Source organism: Chaetodon trifascialis, chromosome 20 (assembly GCF_039877785.1).
Source record: "Chaetodon trifascialis isolate fChaTrf1 chromosome 20, fChaTrf1.hap1, whole genome shotgun sequence".
NCBI classification, from domain to species: Eukaryota; Metazoa; Chordata; class Actinopteri; order Chaetodontiformes; family Chaetodontidae; genus Chaetodon; species Chaetodon trifascialis.
In genome coordinates this window covers 17,547,402-17,564,527 of record NC_092075.1, presented here as the reverse complement: position 1 = coordinate 17,564,527, position 17,126 = coordinate 17,547,402, and the positions used below count along the sequence as shown (strand labels likewise).

Sequence of the window (17,126 nt, the reverse complement as noted above, 5' to 3'; positions counted from 1 at the left end):
GCTTGTGATTTCAATCAGGTAATATGTAACAAGAGAAGAAGGTAAACAAGAATGAGGACCCAACCAAGAATCAGGCGACAACTCCCTGTGCTTGACAGTAGTGATGGGTGACATGGATAAATCTTTTATCACAGTCACTAGTATGTAGCAGTATGTCATTTTATATGGTGAGGTATATGGTGTGTATTGTGTGCACATTTTCTACTAGTTTGACCTTTTGGATGTAAAAGGACATCACTTTGTCATTTTATTCTTTGAGACATTTGTGTAGCATTTTGCCACATTAGCGTACTAATTTGTGAGCTATGGCCGTTGTGTGTGTGGCCACAGTGACCTTTGACCTTTGACAACCAAAATCTAATCAGTTCATCCTCGAGTCCAAGTCAAAGTTTGTGCCAAATCTGAAGAAATGGGATGGACATACGTAGCGATGGCTGTCTCTGGCGTGGAGGCAAAAAAATCCACAGGCTCTGATGTCAAAAATATCATTCCACAGATTGTGTTTGACCAATCACAGGCTCACACCCACGTAGGATACTGTGCTGGCATCACAGAGCGCACGCACACACACACACACACACACACACACACACACACACACACACTCTCTCTCTCTCTCTCTCTCTCTCTCTCTCTCAAAGTGGCAGATGGCTGTGCTCGCCACACCGGCAGGACTGCTGGCACAGTCTGAGGGAAGGGGGAGGGACCTGTGCTGCCGGTAAAAACAAAAACTAAAATCTGCAGCTCACAAAACAAAGCGGTGCCCTTCAGCCACGCAGACTAACGTCCATTTATTTGGTCATTAATTAAACCCTGCAAGCTGCTGCTTCAGCCATCTGTCTCATTCATGGGCAAGAATAATACCTTTGTACTCCACATTAACGCACCCTGTGAGCTTTCTGGGGCCACTGCACTTCACAGAAGCAACATTATAAGTGTAAAGTACACAAACATGACAGAAATGGGAGTCGTTACTGTGACAAGATATTGTTTACAGCTGTCCGCTCTGGAAAAGTGAAGAGCTAAGCCCATGAAAGGTCAACGCAGGGGTAATCTGTTAATATCCCCAGCAGCAGCAGTAGCATCAGCAGCAGGAAGAGCGGCTGTAGCAGGGCTGAATAGTGAATAGTTGTGTCATAAGAGATGGGCTGCTTTGGCCCAGAGACTGGCTGTCTGCCGCTGAATAATGGGCTGGCCTCTCCACAGACATATGGAGCCACATGGACCAGGAGTAGTTACGATGCGTTTGATGAGACGCTCATCCAGACATGAAGGGGATGTCACAGAGAGCAGCTGGAGTCCAAAACTTAGCCTTGAGTCTTTTACCTGGTTCTGTTATAACCTCATGGGATTTTTGCAGAAGTCATATCTACATACACACAAGACTCCTCTCCTTTAGAGAGAACTATGTACATGTTATAGTGCAGCTTCTGATTCATATCACAACTTTGCAAGTCACTGTGGTCTGGCAAAGCTCAATATGCATTTACTCTGTAATTGCTGATCCAAATCGGCTTCCAGATCAATCTGAGTTCCAGATTCTTGCTAAATTTGAGGTCTGTGGTGCCTAGTTCAAATAGTTCTTCAGAACTAAGTTTAAAGAGTGAAACCCTGAAGCTGACAGTTTCCAACTTGCCTACTGCACACCAGTCGCTACGGATCAGACTTTGCAACTGCCAGCACAGAATCTACGCCAGGGGCCAGCTCTCTACAGAATAAAGCACAGCCTGAGTGAGACTGACACTCAGTAGTAAGAGGGAAGCCGGCAGCAGAACATGCTCTGACTCAGCAGCTGCCTGGATTTGTTGCCAACACAGTGGCATCTGTCCAGGTCCTCCCCACGGTTCAATGAGAGTGTCTGTAGGCGGAGGTGATCCTGGTGCTACTACTCATGAGATTTTACAATTAGACTGTGTGGGCAGACAGATCCAGGAGAGAAGCTGTAGTCAATAGTGTTTCTACAGCTCTGTGTTTTATTGTATCAAAGCGTTGTCTGATGTGGGTTGCAGCAAGGTGTTGGTGGGTCATGGAGGATGTGGGTTGAGAGTCAAAGGTGCAGTATCGTTGAGTAAGTAGATAACTTAAGATGTTGAGCACAAATTTTTATCCATTGTGCGTCTGTAAAGTATATCCATTTAGGGCAGTTGGCTGGCACAATGTCCCAGAAGAGATGAAAACGACAAACAAAAGGTGCCAGAAGATGAGAAATGGACTTGGTGGAGGGAACACAAGGAGTGGAGTGTATCAGAGCATATCATCATGCTTAGACCTGGCTTGTTAATTTGATATTTGTCAGTGATGGTGCTGATACAATGCCTGACTGTTGGTACAGAATCTGATTATTTTTTTGACACCTTACTTTAAGAAATTTTTAAAGTGTTTTGTTTTGTTTTTTTATTTAACAAAAGCCAAACTTCACAAATGTTAAATTGTGTCTGCACACAAGCAACTGAAAAAGAATTAGATAAATATTCTAAAAGCAGGGATGGGCAGTATGAAATGGATTTTGCAATACTGTTACTACCATGATAAATGTGTTAGCATATTAAAAATAATGTACTGTGGCTGCAAAAACATACAGGTTGAGGGCTACTAATGTACTCTTCCACGCATGTAGAAGGTAACATTACGAGCAACACATGCCATCTTCAGTGTTGTTTGCTGCATGAACCAACACAAAAGTCTTCATCTACTCTCCCAATCCCAGGTGATGAAGACCCACTCGATAAACTTGATGGAAATGTCCCCACAACAACAAGAGGAAAACTCTTCTGCTATATGTGGACCAACATAAAGCAGGACTCACTCTTGAGCTTCAAAATTGATTGATACCGGCTTCAAACTTAGAACCTGCAAATGTTGCCGTTTTCATTTTGCTTTACTATTTATTTTGCTGGTTAGCCTGCAGACTTTGGCTTTAGCACGTCCCTGTTGCTATATTTGCATAAAGTTGGTTAAACAAAGAGTCTGAGTCAGAAATAAATATGGACTAACTGCCTGAGCCTTGTCTGCCTCAATTTGGTGCTGACCCAATCAGAAGAGATGTTATGCAAGTTGATTAACTTGTTATCACCATTTATTCAGACTTGTCCTCTGACCTTAAATAAAAATCAGCTGCACACCTTTGAGTGACAAGTTTGAGAACTCCTGCTCTACGGCCTCCTTCCCATGAGGGTATTGATGCTACTTCAACACTTCTCTTGCACCTCTCCCAGCCCAGGAATTTTGTCCTTCAGGGCATAATTTCCTGAGAAAATACATGCCAGTTACATAATAGAAATAAATAAAATAGAACTGGTTGTTTGGAAAACTCTTTACAGAAATACAAAAGTCTTTCTTTACAGAAAATTATGTTTGCAGCCTTGGCATGCATGACATTGCTAAACGCTGAGTGAGAATTATTACTTTAGCAACAACTGTTTAACTGTTCCTGGAAAAAAAAAACAGTTTCGAAACTCTGTGGGATAAAACCATTCAGTCTGAGCTTGCTGCCTGTTGCATCAGGACGTGGGAAAAATGAGCCATCTTGGAGGCTGGTGAGGAAGCATGCAGGGAAACTGGGCTGATAATCACAGTTCCTTATTTTCACTTATTACACTGAGTCTAGTTTCAGCTGACAGCTGGAAGCACAAAGGAGCCTCAGTGAGTTTGTTTAAGGTCTGAACTTTACAAGAACAAGGCAGAACGGGAAACCCTCGACCTCTCAGACGAAACAAAAGAACTGTGTCTTTACTACGACTAGGATATCAAGTGGGTCAGGAGTATGAATGAGATTGGAAAGGTTGCTTGAATTACTTGAATTGATCAGCATTCCTCACATGCGCTAAATGGCTCCTCGGACGTCATTACATTCCAGCATAATGAGACACAGCGACTCCCAAAGCAGAGTCTACTTGATAAGACTGGACTTGACAAAACCTGCAGCGGTTCAGACCGTGGTCCAGTAAGCTTTGCTGGTTTGTTACAACCAAGGTGGTAAGGTAACAATGAAGGACCTTCATTTTTAAACTACAATTTTAAACAATTATGTATTTGTCAGACCCTACTTGTCCAGTATTGAAGGACAGATCCTCCTGTGCATGCATTATCCATGGAGACAACATGCTTATGTCCTACATAATGATACAGCAAAAAGATGACGAGAACTTTGTTTACTTTGTTTGGTCATGTCTCTGTAAGACTCGTTTTACCAGCAAGGTCAAAGCTCAGACAGAAAGGCTGTTTCCTGAAGGAGTTCTGAGAGAATTATTTTTTCTTGCTGCATTAATAATAGCTGTGAAGGACAGCGAACAAAATGCGCTGACAGAAACCACCGAGACTTTGTTGCCTGAATATATCTAAAACCTTTTGGTTTCTTCCACAAACTCCAGAGGTCACAGCCTTCACTCTGTACCTCAGGACATGCAAGTAATCCGATGCCACACTTACTACCTTCATTAAATCTTTAAGCGCTGCAAACAATTAGTCCATCTCTCTTTTCCACCATCTCCTTTCCTTGTCTCCTTTCTAATGCCCCTCAATGAGACATGTCAAACGCGGCCACCTGATCTTGCGATCTATGACTGCTGACGGTAAGGGAATCCCCCGCAGCAGAACAGCAGCTGAGCTGTTCGTTCAGACATGTCCTGAGTTACCTCTTCGTCATATCAGTAACAAACAGAAACGTTGCACTGGGAGTTGCTTCAGTGAAAGGAAGATAAAATAAATGCACATCTTCAGGTCCTCTATTAGAGTTTTTCAACTGTATAATTTCAGGAACTAAGAAGCCACAAGAAGAGAATACAGGAACAACACTCCGCCTTCTTCCTGCTTTAATGGTGGGAGTAAAATAGATGGTAAAACAATGAAAATGTTAAGTTAAGTTTCTGTTTCCACCTATATGGGAGATAGGTTGAGTCGAATAACATCCAGTACCTTTTCCTATCCCTAATACTGGCAACAACTAATGCTTGCTTGCCATTTGAGTTGACCAGTCAATTACTGTTAATACTGCAAACTCCATCACAATAGTTTTCCTCTGTCAGCAAAGTACTCCATCCTTAAAAGGGGCCACATGTCTGCTCCGAACAGTTCTTACTTGGCTACCCAACATCCTTTTCTGTATCACATTCTTAAGCTTGGGAATGGAAAGACTGGTGGCAAATTAAAGGAGAAATTTAAATACATATTTGAAAAAATGTAAGAAATGCAGATGCTTCCATGCATGCTCAATTCATAGCTTGAGGAGTATGAAAATGAAATGTGAATTATACGCTATGACCTTCACAATCACCAGATGTCAACCCAACTGAGCACCAACGAAGGAGTAAGTTTTAAATAAACGGTGCTCATCCCTGCAGTAGGGTTTTACAAACTCAGGAAATGTGTGACGTTGGCCATGCCAAACTAGTTCTCATCACTCAACAGTGTTCACTGGTTGCTGAGAAGCTTTGCACACTTCAGTCAGATCAGTTTATGATGTTTGCATTGCTGACTGCACACCAATCCCGGCGTATGTTTGCATGCATGTGTAAGAGGCTTATCCACGTAGAGGTTACATCATAAAACTACCAGCAGATGTGTAATCTGTACTCTGCACAATCTCTCCCAAGTTCACATGCCGCAAAATGTCCACATTTTACTGCATTTGCCTAAAATCCAGACATCATGACCTGAGGACACACATGCTGCGACTGTATTACAGATTTCAGGACAAAAGAATATTTAAGATACCTTTAGCAGCTAGATTAGCACCTGCTTTTCACTGTATGACACTGAACAAAAAGGGAATCAGTCTCTTAATTCTCTCGATATTTCATTGTCTCGATATTTGTTTGAGGGTTGCTTAGGAAATAAGATATGTAAACACTGCCTCTCCTTCAGCTTAGGATCACTTGTGATGGTATCTATGTCAGCAGAAACCTACAGTTAAGCATTGGCTTCTCCCATGTGGCAATAAGTGATGTCCTCAGTTGACCTGATCTCATTTGTCTGTCAGACTCAAAAGCAGCCCAAAGTCTGGGTGGCAAAAAGAAGCTTTTTTTTTATTTTTTTTTCTTAAGATGGGTGTTGCTGAAGTTATTTCCTTAATCATGACACTTAAGGTCACAAGATCTGATTGTTATGAATCATGATGGACCAACGTTTAGTCAGCAACTCTCTTTGCATTCATAGTTATTGTATTTTGAAAGTGTTCCACATGAAATCATGGTTTCATGTGGATGACTGACTACATTTATTCTTTAAACTGACCGTCACCTTTGTTTGTCTCCAGGTACATACTTACAGTGTGATTCATCATTTAGTATCAGCTGAGGCCCAAGAGTGACCTTCAGACCTCTGCTCACTCCCTCTCAATGGAACAGTAATAGTTGATTTTATGATATGAGTGTGTTCGAGCTGCTACACCATCACTGACACCTGCCTCATCAGTACAGTACCATTCAAAGATTTGGGCTATTTGTGCTATTAGCAACCTTTCAGAACACATGAACCATTATCATGAGGTAAACCTTGTAGCCAAGCAGCTCCTGAGCACTGCAGTTGTTTCACTCAAGGCTGACACGGAGCAAACACAGTGTGTAATGGACAAACACATTTCTAAAGGTTTTCAAGAGTCAAGGGTGACCTGTCATTTTTGATTCAACAATAGCAGCTGCCCATGGCCCGAGGCTTGTAGGAAACTGTCAGGACAGCAGGCGTCAACCTTCTGTCTCCATTGAGCCAGTGCTAAAAAAGTGACAAAAAGAATCAAACACATATTCAAACCATAAACACAATTTCCTTGAAATGTGCCCACATGCTAACAGGCCATACTGTGTTTATAGCAGCGGCACTGTCACAACCACAACACACCATTTTGAGTCAGAAATCAGGAGCAAAATGGAAGCAGCATCAGTGAAAAAAGCAGAGAATTTCTTTTTCATTATCCATTAATCCATTGATAATTGCTTAATCTGTACAGTGCCAAGAAACACAGAAAAATTGCTTATTTTGTCCAACCAACAGTTCAGAACACAATGATATAAAACACAGAAAGGCAGCAAATCCTCACATTTGAGAAGCTGGAACCAGAGAAAAAAATAACGATTAATCAATGAAACACATTGCTACAGATTCATGTTCTGCCAATGGACTGACTAATCAATAAATCATGTAATCATTCCAGCCCTGAATACAATTACTGTGTGTATATAGTTGTATAGTTCCCTATGATTATTCCCATTATACGTCAATTTACATTTAATTCCTGGAGATTTACCCTAATCCTAACCATGATCACTACTTGCCTAATCCTGACACTAACCTTAACATAAACATTACCACTGACCAAAAATTGGGATTTTTTGGGACTTGACTTTTGTCCCCAGTTGGACAATCCATTCCCAGTATTTAGTCTGAAATGTGTCTTCAAAAGTAGGCTATATCAGAAAAACAAGCAAACACACAGGTTCACCTGTAAGTATGGACTCGAAAAGACATAATCTGCACGTCCTACAGTTCAGTTCTCACGAGCATCCACCAAAACCACATCCTGTTTGTCTGCAGTCTTTAAGACTATAAAGCCTTTTTACAATCTATATTTAAAACTGCATTTTCCTTGTAAAATCTCCATTGGATTAACGTGGAAGCCACAATAATATATTTTTGGCCTCTTGGGTCAGAATTATCCACAGCTAGCAAGAAAAAACACAATTTTGAGAATAAATCTCTTGCTCATGCTGCTATGTGTTCTACTTTCTTCACCAGTTGAGCCCCAAATTTATCTGTCTGCTGTTTGGTACAGGGCGTGTAGAGTATGGTGGTGTTTATCAGAGCTGGTATGCTAAAAACAGCTGCCTGCTGCTGGAAATGGAAGCCATGAGACTCAACTGGACATTAAATGTAGTTTGAAACAAAGGACAAAAAGAGACTTTGTCTGCCATTAAATGCCTGTTTTCATATTACATACAGTCTTAAGTGTGTCAATAGAAAAACAGTGATCAGTGCACCTTTAAATTGAGGCCGGACTAAGATTATCTATGTACTACGTGGGCCTGCAAGATCACATTGCGCAACATTTCACAACAAACCAGTATTACCATAAACCAACTTATCAGTGAGCTGACAAGTGTTCTATCTTTAGTTTCTTTGTTAGCGCTAATCAACATTTTGTTCCATTTCCATGGAGGAGTGACATCCTCTCCGCTAACTCCTTTTAGACAGCATAGGAAGTGGGACAGCATTTTAGAGGGAGGAAGCAGAGGAGTGATCTGGGGTGTGTCTGTGCTTATCAGGGGCAAAGAGACAGAATCCTCTTATAATAGACCTAAATAAGCAGCCGTGGGGTTGGGCTGGGTGTTTGTTATGAAGGTCAATGGATAGTTATTATTAACATGACTAAGTCCAAGGGGAGAGGGAGCAGGTGGTAGAAAGATTTCCAGCTGACAGCGCCACTTGTACAGGCACAGTACACTGACTGATGAAATACATGTGGATCAATGCCACCCAGCCACACTGAAGGGCAGCAGAGCGAATGGAGTCACTCTGAGTCACCTTTATTCTCGCTCAGTAATCATGTGTCACGTTCCTTATTTCATGACAAAAGACACCAAAGTCAGAGGGATTAAAAACCCTTTTTGTTCTTCAGCCAAAGATCATTTATTCATATGGTGTCATCCTTTGTAACAAGCAAGTCTAGAAGGACAATAAAAACATAAGACAGAAATCGGGTACTCCAAAATATCTAATGAAGCAGTAATTAATCATACAATGATGTATGCTGAAAGGTTGTGGCAACCTATGAAGGAAGAAAATGACTTTTTGCTGTAATACTATTGCAAAATAAATGCTTCCAAATTAAACGTATTACTATCATTATTAGCACTATTATTAGTAGTAGTAATAACATTAGTAGCAGTGGCACCAGTATTAACAGCAGTATTAGAGGTTGTTGTTGCAGTGGTAGTAGTACTAACAGTTGTAGCAGTTTTAATACTTGCAGTTGTTGTAGTAGGAGTTGTAGTAACGGTAATATTAGTAGTAATAATAGTAGGGGGCCTGGTAGTAGCAGTTGCCTTAGGAGTAGTGACAGCAGTAGCAGCAGTAGTAGTAGCCACCACAATAGCAGTAGCATGAGAAGTAGCAGTAGTAGTGACAAGTAGTAGTACCAATAGTAGTACTAGTAGCTGTTAGAGTATCAACAGTATGTAGCAGCAGTGCAAGTAGTACTAGTAGTAATTGCAATAGTCGCGGTGCTAGTAACAGCTGTAGTGGTGGTAAAATACCAGCCATGAATACGTTTAAATCTATAGTTTAATATATTGTTCACTCTAATGTATTTGGAGGCTGACGTGTAAAAACCTGTCTTCCTGATGTGTCAGTCCTCTGGCTTCAATGCAGCTCTTGTGTTTTTCAGACAGATCTCTTATCAGTCGCCCTCGAGGCTGTGATGTCATGATTTAGTCAGGGCCTGAGTCTAGACGGTCATACAGGAAAGCCGGCATGCAGGGAGGTCTTCATGAGCCAGAAGACAGAGAGAGTCACACACTGCATTCATTGATTTGTGCTGTATCCACTTCATCTTGGTTTTCTTAAGATTAACACGGTGTTTGCCTACACTTCAGATGAAGTCACAGTAGTGACGAATGAACTGCTAAAACAGCATTAATCCACCAATCCCTTGTGTGGTGTCCCTGAGTCATCTGACATGCCCACTGTCAGTTCCTGTGTCAGCTGCTGCAGCCCCCCCAGAGTGTTACCTCAACCACACAAAGCCTCATCTGATTCCACCCATCTCTAACCATAACCGACACATGAACTTTTCAAAGTAAATATCTGCCTCTCACCCCCCTGCGTGGTGGTCTATCAGAGGCCTGGGACTTTGAGGGTGCTGCACAGTATCCTAGCTGTTCCTAGCTGCACTTTTTCTCTCAAGAGACCTCAGATGTTGTACCTGGAGCCACTCTTCCAGTTTCATTATTTACCACTTTGATGTGTCCAGGGTTTTTAATGAGGCCGTTTTTAAGTTCAATTTCAAACGTGAAGGATACTCATTTAAAGTCTACATCTGGGCTGTGTGCAGTTTTCAGGGGCCTAAAATCGTATTTTCTTATGGCACTTCCAAATAACTTCAGAAAAGTATTTTATTTACCACTTTTATATGCAGTATAGCAATGACGCTGCTGAAATAAAACTCAGAAAGACTGACTGGCATGTGAGGTGCATTGTTTTTGGAAACATGACTCACAACATACAGTCTCTAGAAGGGTATGACTCAACTTCTTCCCATGGTCTAGAGTTACAAAAGTCAATAAAAAAAATCATAATAAATTGTGATACTGAATCACAATACTTGATTCGCAATAGTTAGACTGGTCCAAGTATCTTGATAGTTTTTCAACATTTCCAAACTCAACATAAACTAACCCTGATAGCATCACTGCCTCAGACTTTAGAGATCTCCCAAACAACACAATTTAAAAAGCACAAAGTGTGTGTGTGTGTGTGTGTGTGTGTGTGTGTGTGTGTGTGTGTGTGTGTGTGCGCGCGCGCGTGCGCAAGAAAGAGCGCATGTATATACACATGCCTGTGGCCAGCTTCCTGTGAACCTGAGGGGATGTCTAGTCTTGTTTACATAAAGCCGGTGGTTTGTATTACCACAGATGATGATTGGGTTACAGTGAATGTTTGTGTTTCTGCTTTACTAAAAAGTAAGCTGAGATCCACTGCTGTCATCTGAGATAGAAAAGAACTACACACCTAAACGTCTCATTTACACATGCCACTCTTTTAAAGTCTACTTAGACATACAGCGAAGATAAAGGTAAATAAGACTACAAACAGACAGAAAGACAGAGCAAGTGGACTTTCACTCGAAGTGATTCATTTCCTGTTGAACTCGCTGCTACAAACCTGCTTGCTTTTCACTCATGCATAGTCACTGCAACTGTACATTTGATTTTTGAATGCTGGAGTCTGCTGCACAAGTAAACTGTCAATACAGGTATGTCCCACATGAGATAAAGTGTCCATATAAGCTGAGTCCAAATAACAACATGTCCTGTATCAGGTGACTGTACATGCTTTTAAGAGCCAGGAGACTGGCCAAGACACAAGAGACCAAGCCAAACAGACAGGTTGGCTACGCCTGCTACATCAGATCTGTAAGTCATTAACACCTATTTTCCTTATTAAACAGAACAATACAACCATACAGCTTCCATCTTGGTTAGTCTTTCCACTGGTCCAACAATCACGTACTCTGGATTGGTTCAAATAAACCCTTAATTCACCAAGTCAGAGGTGAAGTATTCTCTCTCTACACACTGTGTTCCCTGCTGCCTCTCTTGGGTCTTGCTCATTCTTCAGAGGCAGACCATTAAATTAGCAAAATAAAATCTCGAAAATGGGCCCAAAACAGCCGGATGGACTCTGTCAGTTGCCAATAACCGATATATTTGTCCAGTCCGCAACCTAGCTTCTACTAATAAAGGTTCAACTGGGTTGTAGTGCATGTTCAACATTATGTGTAAGTAACGTGTGTAGTGACTCATTCAGGCGCTTTCATTCACGCATTCATGACTCTGCTTGAACGACTGGCTTTGTAAGGAAGCTAATCAATGGAAATACTGTCTAATGGTCTCCATCATTAATAATAGAGTGCAGCTGAGACTTTGGCCTCTACAATATTCAGCATCTCAGAGAGCTTGTATCTGTTTATTAATATCCCTGTGTATTTATTTCATCATAAGACTTGGTAACTGTACGCACCTGAATGCAATGTGAATAGTATACTAATGATCCATGCTGTTCATATGGTGCCAACATCTATGTAATGGATAGCCTGTGTGGCATATCAACACACATACACACACACACACACACACACACACACACACACACACACACACACACACACACACACACACACACACACACACACTCAAAGGACATTTTTACAGGTTACAGGGTGTACGATGCAGATAGTCCTTCCCTGAAAAACAATAATAGTGCTGCTCTTTGGCAAAATATCTGTGGAGTATAATATCTTTTCATGGGTAGTGTGCACGCTTATGGCAGTAAAACCAACAACTATGAAGAACTCATGACCAGTGAATGGAAGAGGAGAGGGAAAGGCGGCTGGACCGGAGGATCTGTTGACCATTAACTTTCTGCTGATTATCTACTTTGAGCATTTAGTCCCAAATGTGTTCAAGGCAAATGTTTGGTGATTTTACTGCTCTTCCTCAAATGTGCTGGATGTAACAAAGACTCTTCAGTTAAACAGGTTTGTTGATGTTTGCATTGATTAGATATCCATTATTTGAGGGAAAATGGTTTCAAGAAAATGGCCCCAGGAGTGTACCCGCTCTTAATCTGTATCATCATTGTGATTCAATGTATGTGGAAATGGCTTCTCAAATTATTGGCATTGTGATCTTCATCATCAAATTAATGAAAGATCCATAATCAAATAAATGCAGGAAACACATGAAATGAGGAACCTGCTCTGACAGTATTCTATTCTCAAGACAGAAAAACAGGAAATTCTCACACTCGCACAGAGTAGACGAGAGCACATTTCCCTGCTTCAGCATGATTCAAACTGTCTGATTGATGGAGTCATCAGTGGCCGTGGTTGAGAGGGGTGATGTCATTAGACATATAATGCAGCCTCTGCATTTACAGTACATTAACGGACACGCTGAAAGCCCGAGATGGAGCCCAAGTCTCCTCTATTGGAGTACCTTCTCCCAGAAGTCAGACATCTCTAACGGACAGACTTAAACAGACACAAGCAACACCACCTCGACTTCTTAAAACACATCTTCACAGGCAGCTGAGTGACTGAGAAATACAAAGAGAAAACGCTACATTTTCGACCATCATCGCAGATTTGGTTGTAAGAACAGACATAATTATTGTTTTTGTCAAAAGGTGCAATTTCACCCAAAAAAATGTGTTGCAAGTGTTTTAACTCTTCACCTCCCACTGCCCAGCCTGCCAAACAAGACTGCTTGTACTGTGAAAAGATACATGAATATGAAGATGTAATGTGTGTGTCGACAGATTAAACTTGCGACTTGCATCTTCTCTGTCACTGTGGTAATTTTCAAAAAGAATGCATGTCATAAAAATAATACTTTCAAAGCACTTTTGTAACCCAACTACTGTTTGTAGGACTGACCACAGCTGTGGTGGGTGATAAAATGTTAAAAGAGAGGCAGCAACACAGTCACTTGACTTTAATGATCCTGTTAAAATGTGTTTAGATTTCTGGCCTTTGAAATGTTCATCTGCCATTATCTTCTCACACATTTAAAAACCACTTTACTTTGAAATTAGGAATTTAGCATCAACACGCTTATTAAACGTGGCATGTGTCAGCACGCACAGTACTGAAAGCTGAAAACTGTGGTTTTTTACACTTCACCGCAGGTGTGAAATCTGTCTTCTTATAGATTACAGAAAAATGAAACTGGAATGGACAAACCAGTAACAGAGACTATGCATGTGCTTGCAGCAGATCCCAAACCTCAACAACATCAGAATCTCTCCACATGCTCTTTTCAGCATCTCACAATACTTTCATTGAGCTGTTGAGGTGGCACGGTGAGACGGTGGCGACACTGTCGCCTCACAGCTAGAAGATCCCGGGTTCGATTCCCACCTGGGGTGCTGTGGCACTGAGGGTGTGTCCACCACCATGGCTTCGGTGCCTGCTGCCCCTTATCTCGAGGAAAGGGGCCTTTCTGTGTGGACTTTGCATGTTCTCCCCGTGTTCACCTGGGGGATCCTCCATAAAAAATGAACCCCCCCTCTAAAAGCATGCAAGAAGATCACCACCTGACCAACGGTGACAAAAGGAACTGGGTCCCCGGGCGTCGCTGTCGGCTGGCAGCACACTGTTCCTGGTCTGTCGCGGAGGAAGGACTACCAGGATGGGTTAAAAGTGGAGGAAGAATTTCACCAAGCATGTGTGCATGTTCTGTGTAGTGTGACAAATAAAGCATGTCTTTCTAACCACCAAGTCCTGCGGCTGTCTATATGCTCCAAGGACATCATCACGGCAGCCACCACGGCATGGTTTAATCTGGTAGTAGCGCCTGGTGTCAGGTACACACTGGCTGCATCCGTGTGACCTCACAGTGTAACAGAGCTCAGCAGGCGCCCTGACCTCTGCTGTAACGCCATCTGCTTCAGGTCAGCCTGTGCATTATGGCAAATTAATCTCACTGTCTGACAAACAGGTGGAAGTGCTGCTGAATAACTTAATACTCAAATTGTCCAAAATGTTTCTTCAAAATATGAAACTGAGGACAAACTGACATGTCTTTTCAGTGACAAATGACATGTTCCTTTGTATCTGCACACATTTAAAATGAAGGAAATGGAAAGCTATGTGATTGTAATGCCGCAGTCATACATTGTACAGATGCTGCACTGAACTAATGTACAATGTGAATCTGTCACTTTCTGTCACATCCTGATGATGAACCATTGTTGCCAGAAATCATTCATACCCTTACCATCATAGCACTTTGCAGAAGCCATCTTTATTCATTAGCTGTCCTTGTCAATTCACATACTTCTGTCCCAGACTCCCTTTTTAGTTAAAGTTGATAGAAGACAAGAATCCCCACAAGGATCCCTGACACACAATAGATTCTTTGTGTACTTCCATGGCAACTCCAGAGGCTGCTCTCCACCTTTCTAACCTTCTTTCATCCCTCCCCATTATAAACTACTCCCACTAGTTTGATGTAGGAAGTAAAAGCTTTGGAAGTCCTTCCACCGTGTCAAAATGAGGGGACTTTTCAAGACAAATACGCTTTGATAAAGCAATAAAAGTGCCTCACAACCTGTTATTGTGCTTTTTCAGATGTCTTCCACCTTCACACAACATCCCCCAAACAATTTCAAGGTTTCGTCAAAAACAATACATGGAAGCAACATGTTGCAAGAAGCAGGATGTGATTCAAGACGAGGGTCTCAAACGACCTGCACGACCGAGCGGCACCAGCCCCGAGAAATGAGCCACAGCACGGCGGCTGCTCGAGCTCATGTGGAGGGTGGAAACGCTGCGTCCGCTCCTGGCGCAGCACCACCAAAATCCGGGATGTACGCACCAAATTTTTCACGGTCACAGCATGAGCCGTCAAAGCGACGGACAGACAAGCACACGGCTGTACATTCAGTCCTCTGCTCTTCTTCTCGTCCACCATCACGGAGGAAAAGTTTATCTACGTCGAGCCTGCGCCGCGCGCTTCGCTGAACCAGACGGTGAAAGACACGCTGGCAAAAAAATGTTCCTCTGTTGAAAACACGTTTCAGGGAAGCTTACCTTTGTACTGCAGCGAGTTGCTGGTGCGTATTTTCACAGTTCCGCTTATGGACTCTCCTGGACCGTAAACCACCTTGTTGTTGGTGAAAGTGATATCAAATTCTTGAAGCTTTCCCATGGCTCCGCTCTGCGTCTTTGAAAGCAGCGACCAGGCGATGCTGCGCTCACCTGCTGCCGCGCGCCCCCCCTCCCCTTAGAGACCAGTGACGTCACCTTGACTGCCCATTGAATGTCATGGGAGGGATGAGAAGTCATGCACCTTCTGCTTTATGGACTCTCCAGTTTCATTCAGTCCAGGATCGTTCTGGATACAATTCTCAGCCATTCAAAGTGGATGTTAAACCTGCCTTTAGCATGTCATTGCAGATCTCAAAATGGAGGCCTGTAGTATGATAAATTAAACAAACAAGGTTTAAAAAGGTTTACTACAAACACTAACAGTTAACAAACCTTTTTAATAGCACGTTTTTAATAATGTGTAACCTTTATGTATAAAGATATGAATCTATGCTGACAGCAAGAAAGAAAGAAAGAAAGAAAGAAAGAAAGAAAGAAAGAAAGAAAGAAAGAAAGAAAGAAAGAGAATTTGATTTAGGAGTACCATAAATGACCACATAAAAACTAAAACATTATAGATGTCCTTAAAGTATACGTGGTCAAAAAGTTTCCAATAACCAAAAACCAAAGCAGCCAAAGAAGTGTCACTGAAAATGCAATCTTTATCCTGTTATAGTTGAAAGTTGGACACTGTAATACCCCTGAGCATGCAGCAGGTGCAGTTTCGGGTCTGACTGTGCAGCTTCTGAAAACAAAAAGGAAGGACGTTACTTCACACTTTCTGCAAAATAACATTAGACACATTCACCACCCATCATCAACATTACAGATGTATTTCCAGCCCTCATGAGACCACATGACTATCTTTTGTTACTCACGGCTGGATTAACCTGCAGGGGAGACCCGGGGGAAATAAAGAGCTGCTGGGCCCCTGTAACACCCCCTTTCCTCTCCCTCTCTGTACAATGTGGGCAGCTTTTCTGTGCTGGAATTGGAGCTGGCCCCAGAATTGCTGTGTGGTAATTTGATTAAACACAGTTTAATTTAAGAGTATGCAACGTGGGAGCACAAAACTGAAGTAAAAGGTGTATTAAAACTAGTCTTTGATACAAGAACTCCTCTCATGATGGGGCCTCAAGATCTCAGCATAATACCAGTAGTTGTGTTCTTTGCCAAGTTGGTAATGGAGCCTGACAGTACTTGTGCATGGACAATGAATGAGTATGAGGACCTCCACTGATACAGCAGTCTCAGTTTACATTATTGCAATAATATCCATCTTCAAAACAAGAACACCCACTTAACAATTGTGACTGTTGCATTTGCATGTAGTCCACGGTGTCATAGTTCCTCTTAGTTATTGTTAAAGGTCACCTCACCTCTCACCTTGCAAGCATGTGGGAGAACCTATGGTGGCCATTCAAAACACAATTCTGGGCTACTGTAGAAACATGGCAGACTCTGAGAAAGAGGGCTGCAGATCAACCCTTCTCAACCTGTTCTCTATCTCTCTGTAGAAGTAGTCTGTCTATCGACTCTTATCAACACTACACTCATAATTCAAGGATTTTTAGTCTGCATACCTGTATTTTGATGCAAGACACTAAATGCAACATGAATAAATGTGCATGTCTCACAGTACTTCCCATAACTTCCCATCTCTATGCATACTTCCTGTCTCTGAAAGTACTTCCTGCCTCTGACTGTACTTCCTGTCTGAATGTGCAGCATCAGCTGCTGGAGCAGATGTGACAGTTATGGTGGC

At 42.1% G+C, this 17,126-nt stretch overlaps 1 protein-coding gene across 1 annotated transcript in view; it reads right to left on the bottom strand.

Annotated features, from left to right (window-relative positions):
• arrdc1b (arrestin domain containing 1b) overlaps window positions 1-15,493 on the bottom strand; it is a 33,054-nt gene extending 17,561 nt beyond the window's left edge. Inside the window, exon 1 of the mRNA XM_070989399.1 lies at window positions 15,305-15,493. Coding sequence (XP_070845500.1) covers window positions 15,305-15,422 — 118 coding nt within the window. The 5' untranslated portion in view covers window positions 15,423-15,493. The remainder of the gene's footprint in view (window positions 1-15,304) is intronic.
• Window positions 15,494-17,126: the final 1,633 nt, after the last annotated feature.